The 24,012-nt window shown below is 49.3% G+C and overlaps 1 protein-coding gene across 3 annotated transcripts in view; it reads right to left on the reverse strand.

Moving 5' to 3' along the window:
* Cars (cysteinyl-tRNA synthetase) overlaps window positions 1–23,711 on the reverse strand; it is a 56,347-nt gene extending 32,636 nt beyond the window's left edge. The window contains exons 1-7 of one of the 3 annotated variants that reach the window (XM_005351584.2): window positions 23,407–23,581; window positions 9,262–9,510; window positions 5,425–5,516; window positions 4,039–4,127; window positions 3,385–3,481; window positions 2,701–2,799; window positions 1,320–1,469 (exon numbers count right to left, since the gene is read on the reverse strand). In XM_005351584.2, the coding sequence (XP_005351641.1) occupies window positions 1,320–1,469; window positions 2,701–2,799; window positions 3,385–3,481; window positions 4,039–4,127; window positions 5,425–5,516; window positions 9,262–9,510; window positions 23,407–23,431 (801 nt within the window). In that variant the 5' untranslated portion in view covers window positions 23,432–23,581. Of the gene's footprint in view, window positions 1–1,319; window positions 1,470–2,700; window positions 2,800–3,384; window positions 3,482–4,038; window positions 4,128–5,424; window positions 5,517–9,261; window positions 9,511–23,406 lie in introns of those variants that run through there. The other 2 variants (XM_005351585.2, XM_026781467.1) reach the window with 2 other exon arrangements.
* Between the last annotated feature and the right edge of the window lie 301 nt (window positions 23,712–24,012).

Consider the following 24,012-nt stretch of genomic DNA (forward strand, 5'->3'; position numbering starts at 1 on the left):
GCCACCATCGCCCAGCTTAAGATGGCAGTTTTTATGTTACATATATCATCGGAACTTTGTACATACACACGTTTCCATACACAGCACAGGCTGACCTGGAACTGGCTACAATCCCCCTGCCTTGGCCTCCTGAGGGCTGGAAGGTGACTTTTTAAAGATGGGAACTGGTGGAAGAACTGGGGAATGACTTTAGTGGGACTGTTGGTCACCTGACTGCAGGCCGCAAAAGCATGAGAGAGAAACTTGTGAAGCACAATTAATAAAATCTCAGAGACTGATACTGGGGTTCAACCTGAAGTTCTGAAAAACAAACAGCCAGCCACTGGCTCTTACCTCGGCCTCAGTCTGAAAATGGCGATCCTGTCTCCAGGAATCTCAGAATGAGACTGTGTCTGAGAGACACTTCTTCCCATGTTATAATCCTTTCTAGGGCTGGGATTAAAGGCATGCACCACCGGGTTTCTATGGCAAATTAGTGTGGCTACTGGGATTAAGGGTGTGTGTATGGCTGTTTTACTCTCTGAACTTCAGGCAAGCTTTATTTATTAAAAAAAAAAAAAATGAAATGCCACTACAAACTTGCCCCAGAGGAATGGCAATGTGGGCCCACCTCAAAAATACAACCTGAGGCAAAGCACATGGCCCCATCATCAACACCAGACTCTGTCATGTAGGAACACAGAAGAGAGAAACCCGAACAGAAAGAGTGAGCAAGAGGTAGGATGGTCAGTCAGCTCAGGTGGGGGCCCCAAGTCAGTAACACAGAAGCCCAGGCCTCTGCCGTGCACACCTTTGTGCTGCTTGACGACCTGCAGCCACTTCCTCCCGTCTGGTTTCCTTGAGTTACAGAGTGGCCAGCAGGGGGTGCTAGCAGAAAGGGGAAGGGCCCTGTGTCCAGAGAGCTGCTATGGTAGGACAGTTGGCAAGTGTGAAAGTCCCAGCTCCACTGCCAACTACAAGTTGCTGCTCACTTCACCTTCAATTGCTGGCTCTGCTTTCTGCTACCATGAAATGAGAGGGAAGATCCAGTGGATAATTATGGAAAGGGAAAACATGCGGCTGCTCCCCTGCATTCTATGTAGAAGTGGTAGGAGCGAGCATGGGGGAAAGGGAGCCATAATCTGGGTTCACAAGGGAGCCAGGTTCGTCTCCCTGGTGCTGAGCCTGGGAATGGGACTACAGAGGCTGGGGTTCCCAGGTAGGATGGGATACTGACTGAGCACATAAGAATGGAGCCACGGGTCTGGGTCACATTGACTCTGAATGTGGATCAACCATGTGCAGAATATGATGTTTTATATAAACCCAGAAGAGCTCACCTGCACATGGCTGTCTACTTCCTCTCCAGAGGGGCTGGAGTGCATAGCCTGCTCCAGTGGTTCTGTGGCAAGCTTCACAGAGTTCTGGATCCGCTCCAGCATCTGCCTCTTGTCGGGGTCTGTTGTCTCACTTAACTTGACTGAAAATGGCTACAACCATAGAATACACCAAATATGTCAGGCACGGCGCAGAACACTGCTTCCTAAAGCTGACTCAATGCATCAGAGCATTGTGTTCCCCACACCCAGACTTCAGCTCCCAACCCAGGCAGATCTGCTACCCTTCTTCACGTGTGGCTACACAGGATGCTTAACTTTATTAAGCAAGTTGTCCCCCATGCAAAATGGGTACAAAATGTACATCCATCAAGCCCCAACAGCTGGTGGCTATCTCCCATGTCAAAGGTGCTCCAGCTCCCCCAGTTCTCAGTTCTGACAGTTCAAAGACAGCTATGCTCTAACTTCAGGCCTAATCCTTCCCAGGGACAATGCTCTGAGCATTCCAGCATTTGTTATTGTAGTTGCTAAGGTTGGTGTGTGACAGGAACCAGAACGATCCATTCTTACCATAAGTATGATTGCTTAAAAGAGAACGTTTCCCATAGGCTCTGGGATCTGAACACTTGGACCCAAGGTGATGGTGCATGCTTGCAGGAGAAAGTATGTCACGGGTGTGTGTGTGTCTGTGTGTGTGTGTAAGGCTCTGAGAGCTTGAAGCCACACTCTCCTATTCCAGTTTGCTCTCTGTTTTGTTCTTGGGTTTGAGGATGTGAACTCTCAGTTTCCTGCTTCTGCTAACAGGCCTGCTAACTGTTGCCAAGCCTCCCTGTCATGATGGGCTCATCCCTCTGGAAACATAAGCCAAAATCAACTTCTCTAAGTTGCTCATCATGGTGTTTTAGCACAGCAATAGGGAAATACCTAAGACACTGTAACATGAGAGTTTACACATTAAAAGGCGGCTCACTCAGAATAAAGGTATGAAACTGGAGAGAACACACTTCCTCAGTGGGGGTTACAGCACCGGGGATGCAACAAGAACTTACAGATCAAGTGTCTGCCTTGTGGTAAAAGTGGGCATCATATCTCTTGTGACCCCAAACACTGAGGACAGAGAGCAGTTCTGTCAGGTACTACCAAGAGGGATGGGGATAGAGCAGATATTTCCCCTAAGTGTCAGGAGCGTCACCTACTCCACATCATATCCTGCAGGACTCTGCCCTGGAGACTGTCTCATGGGCCTGGCAGGGGTGACACCAGCTTTGATACCCTAATGCAGCTGGTCTGAGTACTGTCTTGGAAATGACTGCCAAGTCAAACACCATCCCAGACAGGGGCCTGAGAGGCACAAGAAGGAGGCAGGGTGGAATCCAGGGCCTACCTTCAGGGCAGCATGGACATCCTTCAGGAGCTGGGCAGCCGAGGGTTTCTGTTCACGATACTGTTCAAACAGGTAGTTCTGCCGCGCCCGCTTGATGATCTGCCAAGGTGAGAGACTGGTTACGACAGAGTCCACTCCCTCCCACGTGCAGAACATGGCTCACACTGCAACTCTGAGTGATGGTGAAGGGCCACGGGGACAGACTAGGTCCCACACAATGTGGCACTGTGGGACACTATTACCACCCTCCACCTGTACCTGCAAAGTGGGGCTGAGGTCTGTCAACTTCTGGGTGTCTAAGGACAGGTCACTGAGGCCCCAGCTTCCTCAGCTAGTGAGATATAGAGTGGGCCTGCTCCGTAAAAAGCCAGGAATGATGGACTCTTAGCCAATGATCAGAATGTACAACGTCTTGTAGTATCTGCATGCCTGTGTGCAAGATCCTCCATCTGCATCACCTGTGGTATCAGCTCACAGCAGGGACCCGAGCCTGTCTGTCCTCCAGCCCATCTGTCCATTCATGTAGCCCAGGCAGTCCTGCAACTTCCAAAGCTGCCCAGATTGGCCCCACACTCACAATCTGCCTCCTATGTGATGTTCTGCAGCTGTTTTTCTTATCTGAAAGTCCTGCTTCCTCTCAAGTCACCTATTCAGACCCGAGTGCTAACTTAGGCACCCCCTTACCTTATCATCAATGTCCGTGATGTTCATGCAATAAAAGACATCGTACTGGAAGTAATCCCTCAGCACTCTCCTTAGGATGTCGAAGGAGATGTAAGACCTACAGCAGAGGAAAGCACAGTTCCTCAGTTGGCACACTCTGCCCATGAACTGGACACTCCAGGAAGAACATGCACAGGCTGAGCACCCTAAAACCAGAAACATCTCCAAATCCCAAGTTTTCTGAGCACCCACATGATGCCACGAAAATAAAACTTCCACGCTATGAAATAATGTTTCATGAACAAAACTGTTAAGATGCCATGTTTCAGTGTGGGCTCCGTCCCCAAGGCCTCTTTTCATATGCAAACAGCCCCAAATCGGAAAACCCTGAACTCAGCTTGTTAGGGACAGGACCCATGACCTTTACCCCATCAGCCATCAACTCTGAAAAGTCACACCCACAAATGTGTGTGTGTGTTTGTGTGTGTGTGGGGGGGTGGCAGGGAAGGGGTCACAACTCACTACACCTAAAGTCTGCATGTTGTGGACACATCACATGTCCACTAGGGTAGGGATAGTGTGGGCAGACTCCAGGAGGGCAACCACAAGCTCTGTGTACGTCCCTTCTGCTGTCTTTAATCCTCCAGCAGTGTAGATCCCCAGGCCCAGACCTACCTGGCATGTCCCATGTGAGATGCATCATACACAGTTGGCCCGCAGCAGTACCACGTCACCTTCTTCCCATCTTGAGGTATAAATACATCCTTGTTAAAAAACAAGGAATGCCATCACCAGAAACTCAAGAAACTCCACACACAGTAAAAGGAGCCACAAACAGCCCACTAACCGATTGCCTAGGAAGCTGGGCTCTGGCTTTGAATTCACTATCCTCCTGCCTCCACCTCCCACATACTTAGATGATAGGCCTGAGCTAAACCATCAAGACCCTCCTGTCTCCTGTTTTACTGATAAAGTCATGGCACAGTTAGTAAGCTATGTGGTGGGAGCCTGGTGAAGACATCCTCACCCCATCCTCCCTGGAACCTTCCTCCTCCTCAGAGTGGGGAAGGGGCAAAGTTGCTGATGTGAGATGCAAGTTACAGGAGCTGCAGCTAACAAGTACCAGCCTGACGACAACCTGCTCCAGACAGCCACTTCAGGAGCTTGGCACTGATGCTGTCTTCTCCAGACAGAGTACAAGGCCGTGAGCTTCCTCTCCCACAGGAACCTGGCTTAGAGGCCAGAGCACCTCGATATTCTCAGACTTCTCTGGGAGTGTCATCATCAGTGAGTCACATAAGGAGATGGGACCTGTCCCAGACCTATCTCTTGCTTGCTAAGCATGTATACTGACCAAAAACCCAGCCAAAGGACTGGAGAGATGAGTGCATACTGCTTCAAAGGACCCGAATTCAGTCCCAGAACCCATGCTGGGGGGGCTCACAACCAGCTGTAATTTCATCTCCAAGGGATCTAAAGCCTTTGTGGACACTGTATTCATATGACCACCCCACCCCCCATATACATGTAATTAAAAATAAACCATTAAAACAAACAAACAACAACAAAAACCAAGCCCACAACTGGAAAGCTCTCTGAAATCTGTGCCACCACGGCCATGAGCTAAGCAGAGCGAACCATGATGAGCCTATCAGGTCAAGAGCCAGAACTGGCATCCTGGCACATGTTGGGCTCCAAGCTCCAACACCACCTGGCAGGTTGGTCACATTGCCTACTCTGCTTGGCTTGGGACAATGTTGATAGCCAGGAGCCCTCCTGAAAGCTGCCAGCACTTGGCTCGGCTGTGATGGTGACCTTGAGCACTCACGACTGGGCAATGCCAGAAGGCCAGCAGGCAGGCTTTCCCAAAGCACTGTATACAAAGTATTTGTGCCCTAGTTTTAGAGCACAGCTCTGTCTGGGCTGCAAAGGTCACGGCACAGCAGTAACAGAAGGTGCAGAGTCCATACCACAGTACAGGACCCTGGACCAAGATGAGGGAACATGCCATGTGGTTAACAGGCTATAGTTTGCTCTGCAAGGGCATCTCATCCGTCTTACCTTGTTCCGGGTGAGGCTATTGTACAGGCGAAGCTTGCAGGGCTCAGTCCCTGCTGGAGGGGACCACTGAGGCTGCACTCGCCGGCCTTTACCTGGAGGCAGAAGAGCAGACAGGTCACACAGCAGGTCACAACTAGCTCTCAACACCTGGGTTGAACAATAGAACTGTACTTTTGAGACAAGTTCTCACTTTGTAGCCCAGGCCTTTCTGGAATTTCCTGTGTAGTTCAGGCTGCCCTTAAACTTAGGATCCTCCGGCCTTAGCCTCCCTAGTGCTGGGATTGAAGGTGTGGTTTGTGATTTTCAGTTCACCTTCTGCACAGTGCTGCATCCCAACAAACAAGACGTGGCTGCCGCCAGCCCTCGAGATACTTGCCTGGGCAAGGTAAGAGTCTGGACAATTTGTGACACACAGGCTACCTCCAAGTCACCAGGTTCAACGAAGGTCAGGGTGAGAATGGTCTCCAGCCCTTCCTTATCTCTGTCCTTGGCCTCCCCAAATCTGGCTTGGCCGATAGCCAGACTGACCCTAACCTCTGGATACAAGTCAGTTGCACCTCCACCCCCACCCAGGCTGATCCACACTGGCTTGACAGGCTCCACGGCCCAGCCCCTTTCTCTCAGGCAGCACCTGCTCTCTGGACACCATATGGCACAGTCCCTCCTTGGCATGTGCCTGAGACCTGTAGGCCCTTTCCCAAAGACAGCTGCCTCTAGTCCCGAGAAAGGCTGCCCTGATCTGCATGCCTGGGAACTCTAAGGTGTCACAAGGGTAATGCTTCAAGTCTCATAATCTCAGTCTAGTAAAGCTGACTGAAGCCCACTGGGAAACCATGTGATCATCCACAGCCTGCTCCTGTGCTTGGTGGGGGCACACCTGTCCTCCTCCTTAGCCCTGCCAAGAGCCAGGCCCTGTGCTGCTCCTCTGTGGGTCTGTGTGTATGGATCACACAGGGCCACCTGTGGTAGACCCTAATACACTTTTTTAATGCCCAGTCCATCAGCCCCCCTCACCTCTGCTGAGCACAGGGTGGTCTTGAGCTGGCCTGGTTGGTCCTAGTCTTCCCTCACCATGGATACTTCTCTTGCCTTCAGTCACCTGACTCCTATGAGCAACTGCTGATACCTGTGCCTGCTAACCTGTTGATTCCACTTCGAGAGTCATAGAGAAATTTGTTCTGGGCACAGGCCATTTTCAGGCTCCAATCCCTGCCCAGGTCACACTAGATAGAATAGAGGACACTCGTAACAAACAGGCTAAGGATAACAGGGGGAGGGGGTGGAGACATTGTCCACTGCGTGGGGGCAGACGAGGGAGGTGACAGCAGCCAGCTGCAAGCAGGAGTTCCTTCCTCCCAGTAAGTTCAGGATCCAGTCACAGGTGGCCACAGACTGGGATGGAGGAAAACCCAAACCTTCGTCAGACACCAAATGCAGTCTCAGCTCACTCTGAGCACACCTCGGAGTTTCCCATCCTTATGGGAAAGTCTCACTCTGTGATGTGACGAAGGGTCTGCGTCACTGTCCCTCCTCATAAAACCCACAGGTGACACCAAAAATGAAGGTGCTGCTGCAGTCTCACGGGAAAAAGACATTGCCAAGGGCTACTACTCAGGGCTGAAGGTGAGTCCCTGTGAAGTTGGGCCACATTCAGCATTCAGCTCTCCTCACGGCTACCACAGTCTCACAGCCAGCGACAGGCTTCAAGGCCACCTGGCAGGGACACTCCAGTTTGAAAGGTGGCACAACAGAGAAGATACACAACAGCCCACTGCGCACAGGCTCCCTCGGTCAAGAGGGCACACACAAGTGAAGTTCTCAGGCTCTTCCTGAAACCTCCCAACCCAACGACCATAGCAATGTCAGTGTCCCCAAAGCCTCCTAGGTGCTGTCAGCCTGGAACAGCACCACTCCAGGCTGGGCACTGTGGTGGCATGTTCAGCATGTTCAGAGTGCCCCTGAACCAACAGGTAGCTCTGCAGCACAGACAGCTACACTTTGAAAATGGAATGCAAGAGGCCAGAGGTCCAGAGATGGAGAAGCTGCTGGGAAGCAACAGACTGGCCCAGGATCATGAGGTAATGCTTGAGCCACCTGCCTGGGAGAACTCAGAACCTGAACCTCCCTAAATACTCTGCCCTGGCTTCCGGCAGGCCCTTTCCGCAGTGACAGTATGTCTGCTGACTCCAGAGGAGCTGGGGGAAGCAAGGGGCCAAACGGGCTGAGCCCCAGTTCCAGGTAAGAGCTCCCAAGCAAGCTCAAAGCCCCGGGATGGAGTGGATCACCATGCTGAACCACAGAGGGTGACAAGGTGACGGGAGAAAGGAGGACGGGAGGCTGGTGCGAAGAGCGCTGGCTCCTCTGTAAGGGGACCATGAAGGCTGAGAAGAACACAGGAATTTTCCATGTCTGAGAGGGCCCTTTGCTGCTAAAGCCTCAGCCTTAAGGAGAGGAGGCTGGTGAAGGCAAGTTAGAGACATCACGACAGGGAGAGCTCCAGTCCTCAGAGTCACACTGAAGCAGAGCTACTATTGATCCAGAGGCATGGTGTGGACACTGGACTCTGGAGCCTGGGCCTGCCAAAGTCAGGTAGCCCAGCTCTAACCTGCCTTCCCTCCAGCTAAGCTTCTGAACATTTTGCTTAAGGGACATCTGACCTAACACGTTTTTCACATGGTCCTGATGGCCTCATAGGCAGCTGTGTGCTGGAGGAAGCAGGGTAATTCTGTTAGTGCTGTCCTTAGCCCATCCTCCACACAAAAGCATCCCCCAGAGAAGCCTCAGTAGACAGCAGCTGACTGGAATGGGAGACCCTCATGGTCATGAGGCCCTGAGAAGTAATGTTCCGCTGTGTTCACTGGACGGACAGTGGTGTGTCTGTTCAGTTCTCCCCAGGACCATACAGGAAGCATACATGGGTGGTTACTGAAAGCAGGACCAGGTCCTTGATCTCACTGAAGTTGGGGCATAGCGTTTGGACAATCTGACTCCCTACGCCTTTTGGAGAAGACACCTGGGACACAGTGTTAGACGTAAGGACAGCAGATGTCCAGGGAAGACCGCCTGTGCTGCCCATCTCCCACCTAGGCTGGAGTAGGGGGTTTACTTGGGATAATCCATAAAAGTCAAGACCCCAGGAGACCCCTCTACATGTTCCAAGGTCCCCACCCCAAGTCTGCAAAGCTTCAAGGAGGCCACCAGCAGGGACTACCATTAAGTCAGCACTCAGCCCTCTCCACATAAAGGAGGAGAAGTGTATTATAGCCACGAGAAACTGGAGCTCAACAGCCTTAGGCAATTCAGAACTGAGCACCCATGGACAGGAGGACTGCCAAATGGCCAGATGAAGGTGACCAACTATTTGGGTCCCAAGTGAGAACCTCCAGTAGAGCCTCCCCATTCTAACAACTGTGCCCAGGGACACCAGCAGCACCCACAGGCATGGCTGACTTCATCTTAAACCACAGGCAGGAGACTCATGTCTGCTTTTTTAAAGGTTCATCGTCAATGTATATAGCTCTAATACGTAGTGATGTCACACGTGAAGAGAAGCAAATGTCACCTATGGGACTAAAGACAGGAACCAAGAGCCACTAGCAGCAAAGCATTAACTGAACCCCAGACAGGCCTGTAGCAGCATGCAATATGGCCCTGAAGTGGTCCCCGGTGATGTGATGATGTCTCTGAGCCCTGCCATTCTGGGTAAGCAAGCATGGCTTCTGCCCCACGGGAACACTTTTGACTAAAATATGGAGGTGAGTCTCCAGCAGGATACCCACTGTCTAGTAGCACCGCATGCCCTTGACCTTGGAGCAGAGGTTCACTGCTGTTACTCACTTGCTTGGAGCCTGCAGGGCTCGCCTCTGCCTTGGGGGCCACCCAGGAGCGCTTCTATGTGTCTGAACCACCGAGCCACGTGGAAGAACCTCGAGTCATCAGTAGGGGCTGAGAGCTGCCTGAACACGTCCACATCTGCCTGGGACAGGGAGTACCCCTGGACATAGCTACGCGTGCTGAGGTGCTGGTCCAGGGCCTGCACCCTGGCTGCCTCGTCACTAATGCTCAGAATGGACCTGTAGTCGGCAGCTGCAAAGACAGAGGGCATAGGACATCAGGCCAGAGGGCAGGCAATACATGACATCAGGCAAGCAGGAGTAGGCAGAAGGGCACATGATGTCATGCAAGTGGGTAGGAGAGGTGCAACATCAGGCAAACAGGCAGGGGGTATGGGAACAAGGAAAAGGTCACAGAACACCAGCATGTGCACAGAAGGCCGCCCAAGAAGAGGAGCTAGAGAGAGTGAGTGTCAAAGCCCTTTCCTGAATGTCAGACATCCAGAAGAGGAAGGACCACAGGGTGGCCATGCAGACCAGTGGCTGGCAGGAGGAAGGCAGGATGACAGTGGAGCAAGTCAGATGTCCTCCTGGAACTCATGGGAAGGTTTCAGATGCATACAGAGGTGGTCTGCAGCATCCTGAGTGCTCTGACTGCCAGGGATTGCGTACTTTAAAACGACTAACTTTGGGTAGGACACGGTGATGTACACCTTTAATCCCAGCAAAGGCAGAGGCAGGTGAATCTCTTAACAAGTATAAAGCTCTTGTTTTGATTGCCAGCACCACAAAATAAACAAATTAGTTACTGAAATGGTTACTTTCCTGCTATGGAGAGGGTAGGAGCTGCAGAGCCCTCAGCACGTGACATCACCATGCATAAGCCTGCAGATGCGGGAACAAACATGGCTTCTAGAAGCAAGATGTCACATCCCCAGGTTGTCCAAGCCCTCTCAAGAGTGCTCAGGGCTGCTAGAAGGAGCTGCTCTGAAGACACTTGACCCCTTCACTGACGCACCCACTACAAAGGAACAACAGTCATGACTCCCACCACCCATAACTCAGAGTGTGGAGGACTCCAGGGTAAGGTTCTGCATGGGTTACCTGAGGACAGAAATCTAAGCTGAGCCATAGCATCCCGAAAATTAAAAAATACCAACTGCCCGAGACCACAGTTACGTTAGGCATGGGCTGATTAGACCCGTACCATCGAGATGTCTTATTTAAGGGGAAATTATTTAAGGGGAACGTATGGACGATAAAACATTAATATGGCCCTGAACTAAGAACCAGATGCCTGGTTGAACATTTACCCTATACCCTGGCCAGTTTTATGTCAGCTTGGTGTAAGCTAGTCATTTGGGGAAAGGGAACCTCATTTGGGAACATCTGCCACTGGACCAGCCTACGAACAAGCTTGTAGTTCCTTTTCTGATTTAGTGATTGAGAGCCAGCCCTGGGCAGGGAGTCCTGGAGTGTGTAAGAAAGCGAGATGAGCAGCCAGCAGGTGAGGGACCTGCCTGCAGGCTGCACCACCACTGTCACCACCCACTGGATTCTGTTCCCTCAAGATCTACTCTGCCACCCAACCCCACCCACCTCCTCATCCTTCCCGTGGCCTGCCCTTCCCCGCAACTCCAGCAGACTCCATAGACACAGGAACAGCCCACATCTTTCAAAGAACAGACTATAACTATAGGCACAGATACAGCCAACATCAGTCAGAAGAAAGTGAGGATAGGCTGAATCCAGAACCCAAAAAACTCGGCTGAGACATCCTACTGGACCTGAACATCCTACAGACATCCTACAGAACCTGATTGGTTCTGCCAATCACCAAAACCCTTACCCATTCAGGCTGGAAGACAATGAAGGAGATAGATAGTAAAGAAACAAAACACCCATCCAACAAAGACAAACACAAGAATCGACACCCAGACCTATAATCGGATGAGTGAAGCGCTGTGTAAGAATACCTTTAGTGACAGAAAGTGACCTATAATCGGATGAGTGAACCGCTGTGTAAGAATACCTTTAGTAACAGAAAGGGGGATACAGCACCAAGAGAACCCCGTGATCTACAACAGCAAGACCTGAACATTCCAGCTCAGCCAAAGCACAAGAAAATGATCTTCAAGATAACTTTATGAAGATAATAGAAGCCTTTAAAAAGGAAATGAAAAACTTCCTTAAAGAAATTGAGGAAAAGACAAACAAAAAGTGAAAGAAATCAATAAATCCCTTAAAGAAACCCAAGGAAAAAACAAACAGGTGAAGGAAATGGCTTAAGACTTCAAAATTGAAATAGAAACAATAAAAACATAAACTGAGGGAATTCTGGAAATGGAAAATCTGGGTAAGCGAACAGGAATTACAGATGCAAGCACCATCAACAGAATACAAGAGATGGAAAAGAGAATCTTTTGTTGAAGACACAGTAGAGGAAATAGATTTATCAGTCAAAGAAAATGTTAAATTCAAAAGATTCCTAACACAGACATCCAGGAAATCTGGGACAGCATGAAAAGACCAAACCAAAGAATTGAAATAGAAGGAGGAAAATCCCAGCTCAAAGGCACAGAAAATATATTCAACAAAACCATAGAAGATAACTTTCCCAACCTAAAGAAGGACATGCCTATAAAGGTAGAAGAGGCTTACAGAACATCAAATAGACTGGACTAAAAGAAAAGTACCCTCACCACATAATAAAACACTAAACATACAGAATAAAGAAAGAACATTAAGAGGTGCAAAGGAAAAAAGGCAGACTTATCAGAATTATACCCGACTTCTCAATGGAGACCCTAGAAGTCAGAAGGGCCTAGACAGATGTTTTGCAGGCACTAAGAGACAATGGATGCCAGCCAGAAAGACTATTAAACCCAGCAAAACTTTCAACTACCATAGATGGAGAAAACAAAATATTTCATAACAAAACCAGATGTAAACAATACCTATACACAAAGCCAGCCCTACAGAAAGTACTAGAAGGAAAACTCCAACCCAGGGAAGTTAGCTGTACCCATTCAAAAACAGACAATAGGAAATCTCACACCAGCAAAACCCAACACACACACACACACACACACACACACACACACACACACACACATACACACACACACACACACACACTCTACCACTCAAAGACAGATATTACCTCAGAGTTAAGGGCTGGGAAAAGATTTCCAATCAAATGGACCTAAGATGCAAGCTGGTGTAGCTACCCTAATAATTAACAAATTAGACTTCAAACTAAAATTAATCAAAAGGATGAAAAAGGACATCATTCATCAAAGGAAAGATCCATCAAGACAAAGTCTCAATTCTGAACATCTATGTTCCAAATATAAGGGCACCCACATTTACAAAACAAACATTGCTAAAGCTTAAAGCACACATCAAACCCCACACACTAATAGTGGGAGACCTCAACACCCCAATCTCACCACTGGACAGGTCTGCCAAACAGAAACTAATCTGAGAAATAAGGGTACTAGCAGATGTTATGACTCAAATGGACCTAACAGATATCTAGAGAACATTTCACCCAAACACAAAAGAATGTATTTTCTCAGCACCTTATGGAACCTTATCTAAAATTGACTACATACTCGGTCACAAAAAAAAAAACAAAACAAAAAAACAAAAAACTCAACAGATACAGAAAAATTGGAATAACCCCCTGTATCTTATTGGATCACCACAGGTTAGATTTCAGCAACAACACAAACTACAGAAAGCCCACGAACTCATGGAAACTGAACAACTTCAACTGAATTACCACTGGGTCAAGGGAAAAAAAAGAAACCAAAGACTTTCTAGAATTCAACGAAAATGAATGCATAACATACCCAAACTTATGAGGCACTATAAAAGCAGTGCTAAGAGGAAAGTTCATAGCACTAAGTGCCCACATAAAGAATTTGGAGAAATTTCACATTAGCGACTTAACAGCACACCTGAAAGCTTTAGAACAAAAAGAAGCAAACACACCCAGGAGGAGGAGATGGCAGGAAAGAACTGAGGGCTAAAATAAATAAAATAGAAACAAAAAGAATAAAAAGAATCAATGAAACAATACAAAGAACCAATGAAACAAAGAGTTAGTTCTCTGAGAAAAAAAAAATCAACAAAAAAGACAAACCCTTATCCAATTTAGCTAAAAGGCAGAGAGAACATCCACATTAACAAAATCAGAAACAAAAGGGGGGACATGTCAAACACTAGAAATCCAGAGAATCATTAAGGTATACTTCAAAAACCTATACTCCACAAAATTGGAATATCTAAAAGGAACGGACAATTTTCTTGATAAGTACCACAAACCAAAATTAAAGCTAGACCAAAAAACAAACAAATGAAAAAAACAAAAAGACAATTTAAACAGACCTAGAACCTCTAAGGAAATAAAAGCAGTCACTAAAAGTCTCACAACCCAAAAAAGCTCAGGGCTAGATGGTTTCAGTACAGAATCCTACCAGACTTTCAAAGAAGAGCTAATACCAATACTCCTTAAATTGTTCCACACAATATAAACAGAAGAAACATTACCAAATTCTTTTTATAAGGTTACAGTTACCTGATATCCAAACCACACAAAGACTCAACAACGAAAAAGAATTACAGACCCATTTCCCCCATGAACATTGATGCAAAAATACTCAATAAAATACTGGCAAAGAGAATTTAGGAACACATCAAAAATATTATCCACCATGATCAAGTAGGCTTCATCCCAGAGATGCAGGGATGGTTCAACATATAAAAATCTGTCAATGTAATCCACCATATAAACAAACTGAAAGAAAAAAAGACATTATGATCATTTTGTTAGATGCTAAAAAAGCCTTTGGCAAAATCCAACACCCTTTCATGATAAAGGTCTTGAAGAAATCAGGAATATAAGGAACATACCTAAACATAATAAAAGAAATATACAACAAGCCGACAGCCAACATCAAATTAAATGGAGAGAAACAGAAACTCAAATCAATTCCACTAAAATCAGGACCAAGACAAGGCTGTCCACTTTCTCCATTTCTATTTAATATAGTACTCAAAGTTCTAGCTAGAGCAGTAAGACAACAAAAGCAGATCAAGGGGTTCAAATTGGGAAGGAAACTCTTCCTATTTGCAGATGATATGAGAGCATACATAGGTGACCCCAAAAGTTCAACCAGGGAGCTCCTGCAGCTGATAAATACCTTCAGTAATGTGGCTGGATACAAGATTAACTTAAAAAAAAAATCAGTAGCCCTCCTATATACAAATGATAAACAGGTTGAGAAAGAAATCAGGGAGACAACACCCTTTACAATAGTCACAAATAATATAAAATATCTTGGGGTAACTCTAACTGAGCAAGTGAAGGACCTGTATGACAAGAACTTTAAGTCTTTGAAGAAAGAAATGGAGAAGATATCAGAAGATGGAAAGATCTCCCATGCTCATGAATCAATAGGATCAACATAGTAAAATGGTCATCTTACTAAAAAACAATCTACAGATTCAATTTTGATCCCCATCAAAATCCTAGCACAACTCTTTACAGACCTTGAAAGAACAATACTCAACTTCATATGGAAAAACAAAATACCCAGGAGAGTTAAAACAATCATGTACAGTAAAGGAACTTCCAGAGGTATCACCATCCCTAACTTCAAGCTGTATGTATTATAGAACTACAGTAATAAAATCAGCATGGTATTGGCATAAAAATACACAGGTGGACCAATGGAATCGAACTGAAGACCCTGGCATTACTTCACACACCTATGAACACCCAACTTTTGACAAAGAAACCAAAATTATACAATGGGAAAAAGAGAGCATCTTCAACAAATGCTGCTGGCATAACTGGATGTCAGCATGTAGAAGAATACAAATAGATCCATATCTATCACCCTGCACAAAACTCAAGTTCAAGTGAATCAAAGAACTAACTCAAGATAAATCCAGTTACACTGAACCTGACAGAAGAGAAAGTGGGAAGTGGACTTGAATGCATAGAATGGAGAAAGAGCTTCACCAACCCACAGCCTCAGAGGGGCTAAGTAACAGGAGGTCCCAAGAAGGGATGCATGGATTTCCCTAGGAAGGGGAAATACAAGGGATATCCTGGGTAAACTGGGGGGAGGGAGGTGGAAGGTGATGAACATGAGGGATCAGGTGGGGTGGGTTGGCAGGATGGAGGGAGAATAATGAAAGAGATGTCTTGGTGGGGGATGGGCATTTTGGGATCAGGGAGAAACCTGGTGAAAGGGAAACTCAAAGGAATCCACAAGGATGACCCCAGCTAAGACTCCTAGCAATAATGGAGAGGGTGCCTGAACTGGCCATCTCCTGTAATCAGTTTGGTAACTACTCTAATTGCAGTCAGAGAGCCTTCATCCAGTAACCCATGGAAACAGATGCAGAGATCCACAGCCAAGTACCAGACCAAGCTCTGGGAGTCCTGTTGAAGAGAGAAAAGGATTGTACGAGCCAAGGGGGTCAAGGCCACCACAAGGGAACCCACAGAAACAACTAACCTGGACTCAGGAACTCACGGACTCCATACTGTTTGGTTGAAAGCATCACCTCAGCTCCCTAATGCCCCTTTATACAAAAAGTCCAGATTGTTTGGCTGGGAGCTTCACCCCAGCTCCTGGAATAAGCTCCCTCCCCTGGGAGTTGCCTCAGTCTAAAGCCCACCAAACGGTGACCCCTCCTCAGGGAGGGTCAAGAAAGTCCACCAAACAGTAACCCTCCTCAGGGAAGGTCGGGACCACTCCAACAGGCTATTTAAACTGACCCCCCCCCCCCGAGAATGAACACGTGGTCTCCATGTTTTGCATGGCCTCCCCTTTTCTCTCTCTTCCCTTCTCCATGCTTCCCTGGGGCTACCCGGGAGCACTCCACTAAACATGGACATCTTTAATTCGATCTAATTTGGTTTGATTGGGATTATTTGCATCAGCAGAGAGAGGAGAGGCTCGTCTAAAGAAAACGCCTAACATGTACTGACAGCTAAAGAGTTCACATGGGACCAACCGAGGTTCTCTACATATGTGTGACAAGTTGTATAGCTTGGTCTATCTGTGGGACTCCTTGCAGTGGGATCAGGGTCTTTCCCTAAAGCTTTGACTAGCTTTGGGGAGCCTACTCCTCATTCTGGGTTGCTTCATTCAGCCTTTAATACAAAGGAAGGAAATTAGTCCTACCTCAACTTAATATGCCATGCTTTGATCCTTTCAGAACAGGATCAGAGGAGTGGATGCAGAGGCAGAGTGGGGGGAACAGGAGGAGAGGAAGGAGGGAAAAACGGGGGCAAGAAGGAAAAAAAAAAAAAAAAAAAGCAAGTGAAGCAAGTCAGTAAGCAGCCCCTCCATGGCCTCTACACAGCAACTGCCTCCAGGTTCCCACCCTGTTTTGAGTTCCTGCCCTGTCGGCCCTCAGTGATAGAGTGTGAGCTGACCCTTTCTTCCCTCAGGTGGTGTTGGTATGGTGTTCATCAGAACAACAGGAACCCTAAGACACTGCAAGCCCTGCTGCATCTTTTTTCACCTGAGCCATTAGCCCTCATGTTCCCTCTAAATAACAAAAACCCCCTGCTGACAGGACCGGAACAGTGCTCTTAGGTCTTGTCCCTGGTAGAAGTCAGCGGGGAGGACGTCTCACCACTTACCAGATGTCTGGCTGTGTGTGTCTCTGAATGGAGAGGTTAGGATCAGGCACTGCCCCCCAGACTCAGCCTCCTATGCTGGGGCAGAGCAAACAGGCAGCACCAGATGGAGCCTGGCCCCAGCGCACGAATGGGCAGCACCCAAGCCCATGTCCCAAGGATTTCATTTGCTGAGGGACTAGGCTCATCCCTCACAGACACCTTCCTACTCTGACAGACTCGAGTGGGCAAGCACGTGCTGATGACCTCCCACTCCGCCAAACCCCAGAAAGCCACCCGGGCCATTACTGCCAGGAGATGACAACTCAAACAATCCTACACCCTTGCAGAGCCTGCACCTCCCTCCTCTAGTTCCTTTTTCCCCTGCTTTGCCTGGTGCACACTGACCGGCCCAGACCAAGCCCACGGCTCCTGGACCAGACAGCCGAGTGCAAGCAGGGACGTGTGTTTCTTCCCAAGTGACTGGAGCTTCATGGGACTGAGAGGTCCAGAGAATGAAACATGAAGTTACAGCAGAGTGGCCGTGCCAGGCCCAGGACAGAAGCCTCCTCCAACTCTCAAGGTGGACACAGCTAAACACTGGCTCTCCAGACATCCCTAATAGTGACCGGATTAGCCTGATGAGTCCCCACCGACCTTGCTTCCTCTTAAACGCACAGAGCCACCTTTCCAGGGGACTCAAAAATAGCCAAGGCGCTATGCAGCCACAGGAGCCCAAAGCTTCACAGTCCCCTTTAGACCAGAGCATCCCACCCAGCCAGCATCTGGACCTAGATCCCTCACCACAGTCCCTGCACAGCAGTGTGGGCCCAGCCCCCCCTCACTTGCGGGTCTCCTTACAAACCAGGCCTGCAGCCCAGCATGGCCTTCCCTGCAGAGAAGGACAAAGTCTATCTCTGTCTCCCATAAATCTTGCCTCACACAGGCCCCAGGGATTGCACCTAAGGTTCTTTTGGGAGGTATAAGCACTTCCAGGCATGGCCAAGCCCCCACTTCCTTCACCATGTCAGCGTCCACTGTCGGGCACCGCCTCCTCCCCTCACTGCCTGCCACTCTCCAGCTGCTCGGCTCACTGTGGTCTCTCCAGCATCCAGAACTCAAACTGGACTTTTTCAGACATCTGGCAAAGCTGTGAGGGCCGGACTGTCAGAGGGCTGGCACTCTAGTTGTATCTTTGGGGCTCACTGTGCCTTTCTCAGGAAGGACCCCAATATAGAGCCAGCATTGGGGATGGCTAGCCTTCTCCCCCATGGATGGCTTCGCTGGAGACTGCTACCCAAAGACACAGGGATCCAAGAACAAGAAGGGCACTTTTCACTCAGACCTCCCAACTGCCACATAATGCCAAGCAACAGACAGACCCCGTCCCTGCAAAGGTGTAGGGCGAGCTGGGGACTCCCAAGAGCCAGTTCTTCCAGCTCCCGTGCCCAGCTTCAGCTTCCCTCCCTTCTTCAAGCATGTGGCTCTCAGGACACCGCTGTGGGCTTTGAAGATCAGCTTCTTGTCCTAGGCCCTCGCCCTCAGCCACAGGTGAAGGAGCAAGGTGTGTCTGTTGCTCTCCAAGGAGGGCCCTCCAACTGCACACTTGTGACTCTGCCACCGTGCCACTTGTGTGAAATTAACAGGATATCCCTTCCCAGATGAAGAGGCTATGCAGGAAGGAAGGCAGCCCCTGCCTTGCTTGGTAGTCCCTGAGCACCACCAAGACAGGCCCAGGAATACCCCAAATATTTACTCCCTCCTTGTGGTCATCGCTTCTCTTTTCTACTCTAGGCACCCACCAAGTTCCCTAATGAGTAGAGCACCCACACCACCCTGACAACTGCAATGCTTTAGAAAGTAGGGAAACAGCCCGTGGAAGGCACAGGCCACAGGATGCTCAGGGAGATGGGCCTCACCCGCAGGCTGAGCACCTGCCCTCTTCAGACTGAACCACACTTAACACCACCCACCTTGTAAAGCCTCCGAGGCTAAGTGCAATTACACTTACAGAACGCTTTACAAACCTCTGGCAAAAAGCCAGCTGCCCTGCTTGCTGTCATTACTGTAATTGCTCCTGCATTATGACGACTGTAATCACTGAAGAACTCCAGAGGCCCCCTGGAGGAATGTGCCAGACCACAGGATCCCAAAGGCTCTGTGTGGAGCAGCCCAGACCACTGTGAGGGAACAAAGCCCAGCCAGGAGAGCAGGGTAACTGAGAAGTGTGAGGAGGTCCTTCTGGGAAAGGGAGCTGTGCAGATACTCCTGGAGGAACAGGTCAACTTTCTCGGGGGAGCTGGTTAAGTCATCCTCCAGTTGTTCATTGCTTGACAAGAGAATTCCTCCCAGGCCCACTCTGCAAACTCGGCCTCACCAGGACTTCACCCATCACACACCATGCCAAATTACTCTGCTTCTACAGAAGGGCAGGCCACCACCAGGTAGATCTGCAGCTCATCCCCTGAACACACAAAGAGCAGAACATCTGATGGTGGGACTGTCCCAAAGGTGGACAATAACTAACACAGCGTATGGAGTCTTTGCCAAACAGCCACTAGATTGCAAACCTCTGTGTACTCAGCATAGTGAAGAAGCCACATCACTTCAAATGACCCACAGTCCTAACATGTGGAAGGACAGTGGCAGCATCTGGCTGGCTCCTCCGGCATTTCCACTGTCTCTGTCCCCTTTCCTCCCTGGGAGCTCTCCCGGGTACAGTGGAAGAAAGCATGCTTGGAGCAGCTCCCTAAGCTCCCAGAGGGTAAGCCTCAACTGGAGGGGGCTACTTTGTCACTTGCTCCTGACCCTCTCTGCCTGTTACTGCCGCTATTGCTAAGGGCCCCTCAAAGCTCTCACCTTACAGATGTTCCAACAATACCGATAACTGCAGATTGCTCCCTCCCAGCAACAGCACCCCTCAGCTTCCTCTAGCTGCTCTTGTTTCTCCCATCTCACATGTTCCCTCTGGGGTTCCCATCCACCTCGGCCGCCAGGAGCTGCACCTCAAGACACTGGAAAACGCTCAACAGTCACGAGAAGTTACTGCCATAAATGACAGCCTGGGAACATGAGGGCACAGCTGAGCAAGTATTTGTAGTCTTCAAATGGGTCCATTTTGTTCTGCTCTCCTACTTTCCCATACTTGGCAACGGGAGCCAGCCTGACCCCTCTAAGAGAACCTACAGAAGAGCGGTAGCTGAAGTCCCTGCACCAAGGGATACCTGGCACAGTCTCTGGTTGTGGTAACAGCAGATTCAATGGCTTCACCGCTCTGGTCATCAGGATGCTCATCTGCACAGGAAGGATCCCAAGGAACACAGGCACCATTATGGCTATGCCAGAACTTATGCTGAGACAGACCACATGTTATGGTGTGATTATGAAGACTATCTGGTTAAACTAGGGGAGAAATCAGGTTTCCGAGATGAGCTCCAACTACCAGAGGTCCTGAAATCAGCCTGCCCACTGTACCCCGTGTTACCTAGAGCTTGGGCCATCTCTGAGGAAACATGAAGGAAAAAGCAGTTGCTCAAATGCTCCCAAGCCACAACTAAAGACCATCCCTGGAGTGCCTGTTTCCAGTTCCTGAGTGGTATTGTGTTGTCTGGAGACAGGATCTTATGTAATCCAGGCTGGTCTCAAACTGGTGTTCCCCCTGCCTCATCTCCCAGAGCATGAGAATTACCGGTGTACACCCACACACAGCTTTGTTGGATTTGTCCCAAGAGGTCATCTTCTCTGAGTTTCTTTTTCCTGTTTTGTTTGTTTGAGACAAGGTTTCACTATGTATCCCTGACTATCCTAGAACTTACCATGTAGACCATGCTGGTCTTAAATTTGCAGAGATCCTCTTACTTCTGCCTCCAGAGAATTAGAATTATGAATGATGGGCACATGCCATCACACCCACCACCTCCTATTCCTAGACTTTCAAGGAGGCTGACTTTTGGATCATCTTCCCTAAGGATGTGTGCATCTCCCTTGTGTTCTCTCTCTGGTTTTTCAAGACATGGTTTCTCTGCGTAACAGCCCTAGCTGTCTTGGAACTCACTCTGTAGACCAGGCTGGCCTCGAACTCCAGAGATCCACCTGCCTCTGCCTCCTGAGTGCTGGGATCAAAAGTGTGCACCACCACTGCCCAGTCTCCCTTGTGTGTGATCTATGTGGAGATCTTATTTCTAGTCTCTTGTTTCTAATTTGGGGCTCATGGTTCCAGAGGGCTAGATTCCATAACCATCATGATGGGGAGCATAGCAGCAGGCAGGCATGGCCCTAGAGCAGTACCTGAAAGTTCACATCTCGAGACACAAGAAAGAGGCAGTGATGCCTAACTGGGAATGGCAGAGGCTTTTTGAAACCGCAAAACCCACCCCTAGGGACACACTTCCTCCAACAACACTACCTCTTAAATCTGCCCCAGCATTCAAATACACGAACCCATGGGGGCCATTCTCACTCAGACCACAGCAAACAGACATTTTTATTTAAAAGCCGAAGAGGAAGCTGCATGTGGTGTCACAATATCTGTCATCCCTGCACAAGAGATGGAGGCAGGAAGATCATTTATCAAGATCAAGGCCAGGACAGACGGTGGTGGCATACACCTTTAATCCCAGCACTTGGGAGGCAGAGGCAGGTGAATCTCTGTAAGTTCGAGGCCAGCCTGGTCTACAAGAGCGAGCTCCAGGAGAGGCTCCAAAGCTACAGAGAAACCCTGTCTCAAAAATAACCAAAAACCAAACAAACAAAAGATCAAGGCCAGTCCTGGCTATATAAAACCCTGTCTCAAACAAACAAACAAACAAATGCCACAGAACCTCATTTTTGACAGGCCTGATTCTTACACATCAGGTACCGTTCCAAATCCTTCCTACGAACTCATTCAACGCCTACACCACCCTCTGAGGCAGGAATCATTTCCTGTATCGTTGTGAGTATGGATGGGCATAGTTGTCATCCCAGACCTGTTGGGCAGCTCAGGGTGGAGCTGCTGGCCATGCTGCTGTGTTACAGGAGTCTAGGTGGACTTCTAAGATCTGCTCTGGGTGGTGGAAACAGCTGGAATCCAGACACACCAGTTGAGTGGAAGGCTGGAATATGAAGGAAGGTACCACTGTCACTAGGCACAGGCTAAGCGGCCATGTCACCTGGGTGCCCCACACCACTCAGGCAGTCAGAAGCACCCACCTAAAACCCAGGACAAAAGAGCACCACAGAGGCCGGGCGATGGTGGCGCACGCCTTTAATCCCAGCACTCGGGAGGCAGAGGCAGGCGGATCTCTGTGAGTTCGGGAAAGGACCACCCTTAAACCCCACTCCAACCATCTTTCTTAAAATCGCACTTCTTATAAAAAAAAAAAAAAAAAAAAAAGAGCACCACAGAGCACCAAAGAGATCTTGGTACACCCTGGTGGCAGGCAGCTGAGAGGTCAGAGCTCACATCTAATTTCTGCCTGTATCACAAAGACTAAAACCTACACCAAATATTCTGCCTTGGAAGGCTTGCTTCTGACCTTTCAGGATCTGAGCTACAGCCTCTGTTCTTTCTAGAACTTTCTTTCTGAAAAGACAATGAGAAAAGACACTTCTGAGATATGCTAAGGTTCAGGTCTCCCCTTGGGTGACAGAAGTGACTGCCTCTTGAGGGAGCCTCCCAGTAGGCAATAAAGCAGACAGTGATGCTCTGACTGGACAGGTATGTCCCTGTGGTGACTGCTGGCCACACTGGTGATTAAAGCCTTCATAAAGCCCCAAACTCTTTCATGTATGTGTACACGGAGCCCTTGCTTCCTCTGCCCTACTTGCCTAAGTACTAACCTCGGGTGCCCTTCCGCCCACCTGCTTGGGCAGAAGACCAAAACAATCTTTGGGCCTCGGCCTCACCCCCAAAGTCCAGCCAGGGCAGGAGGATGTGAGGTGAGGTCTCATCCAGGCACCAGCTGGAGACAGGCTCATCTAAGTATTCAAGGACACCTTAACTTTAACCCAATCAAGAAACTGAGGCTGAGGAAGGGATGGACTTATTTATAGAACAGAAGTCAGGTCCCCACTAAGCAGATACTCTAGCTTCGTGGAGTCATGGCAGTCACCCTCCAGGTCCTGTGGCCTGCCACTGCCCATTGAGAGCTTGGCCATACCCAGAGTGTTGGTCTGGCACTGTCCACTTGGGTCATGACTGCTCCCAGAGTCTTACCCAAGGACTTGTCAGCCCGGAGTCCAGGGTTGGCCACTACCCACTCGAGTCGCAAGTCAGCCCCAGATTCCTGGCTTACCACTGCTCACTCCAGTTCATGCCAAATCCAGATCCCTAGCCTGCCACCGCTCACTTGGGCCATCACTGTTCCCAGAGCCCTGGCCTGCTACAACCCACTTGGGCCAACGTTATCCTCAGATCCTTAGTCAGGACACTGCTTCTTGGGCCATTGCTGTCCCGAAAGCCCCAGCTTGGCATTGCCTACTCGGGTCATGCTAACCCCACAGTCATTCCGCGCCACTCACCCTGCTCCGCGGAGGAACCTGCCATCTCTGGGAATTCCAACCCGCGTCTACGGCCACAGACTATTTCCAGAATCTGATGCAACAGCGGCGCCGGAAGTCCTGCCCTACCAGTCGTCTTCCGGGAACGTCCCGTAGCTAGGCAACCGCGGCTACGCTGGCGTGAGGCAAGATGGGAGAATACTTTGGCTCAAGCAGCTCGATTATCGGGGACACCGAATGGCTAAGCGGGCAATAAAGCACAGACCCTGGCCATTGCAGGAAGAGGACTGAGAGTGGCCGAATGAGGAACTGGACGAAGCGAGGGATTGGGAGGGGCGAGGAGCTGGGAAGAGGGCCGGGGTGAAGCGAGTAGAGGGGAAGGAGGCGCAAGGGAAAGGGCGGGGCAAGGAACCCAGCGAGTGAGGGGCGGGGCGAGGAAGATGTCATTCTCTCGAAGGAGACGCCCCAAAAGGCCACAGGCCTGGAAACAGGCCCTTCCCTGATACACACTCTCCCAAAACCTTTCCTGTACATATGATGTCGCTCCCCCCCGCCCCTTTTTTTTTTCGAGACAGGGTTTCTCTGTAGCTTTGGTGCCTGTCCCGGAACTAGCTCTTGTAGACCAGG

The sequence above is a fragment of the Microtus ochrogaster genome, chromosome 8 (assembly GCF_000317375.1).
Source record: "Microtus ochrogaster isolate Prairie Vole_2 chromosome 8, MicOch1.0, whole genome shotgun sequence".
In the NCBI taxonomy this organism is placed as follows: Eukaryota; Metazoa; Chordata; class Mammalia; order Rodentia; family Cricetidae; genus Microtus; species Microtus ochrogaster.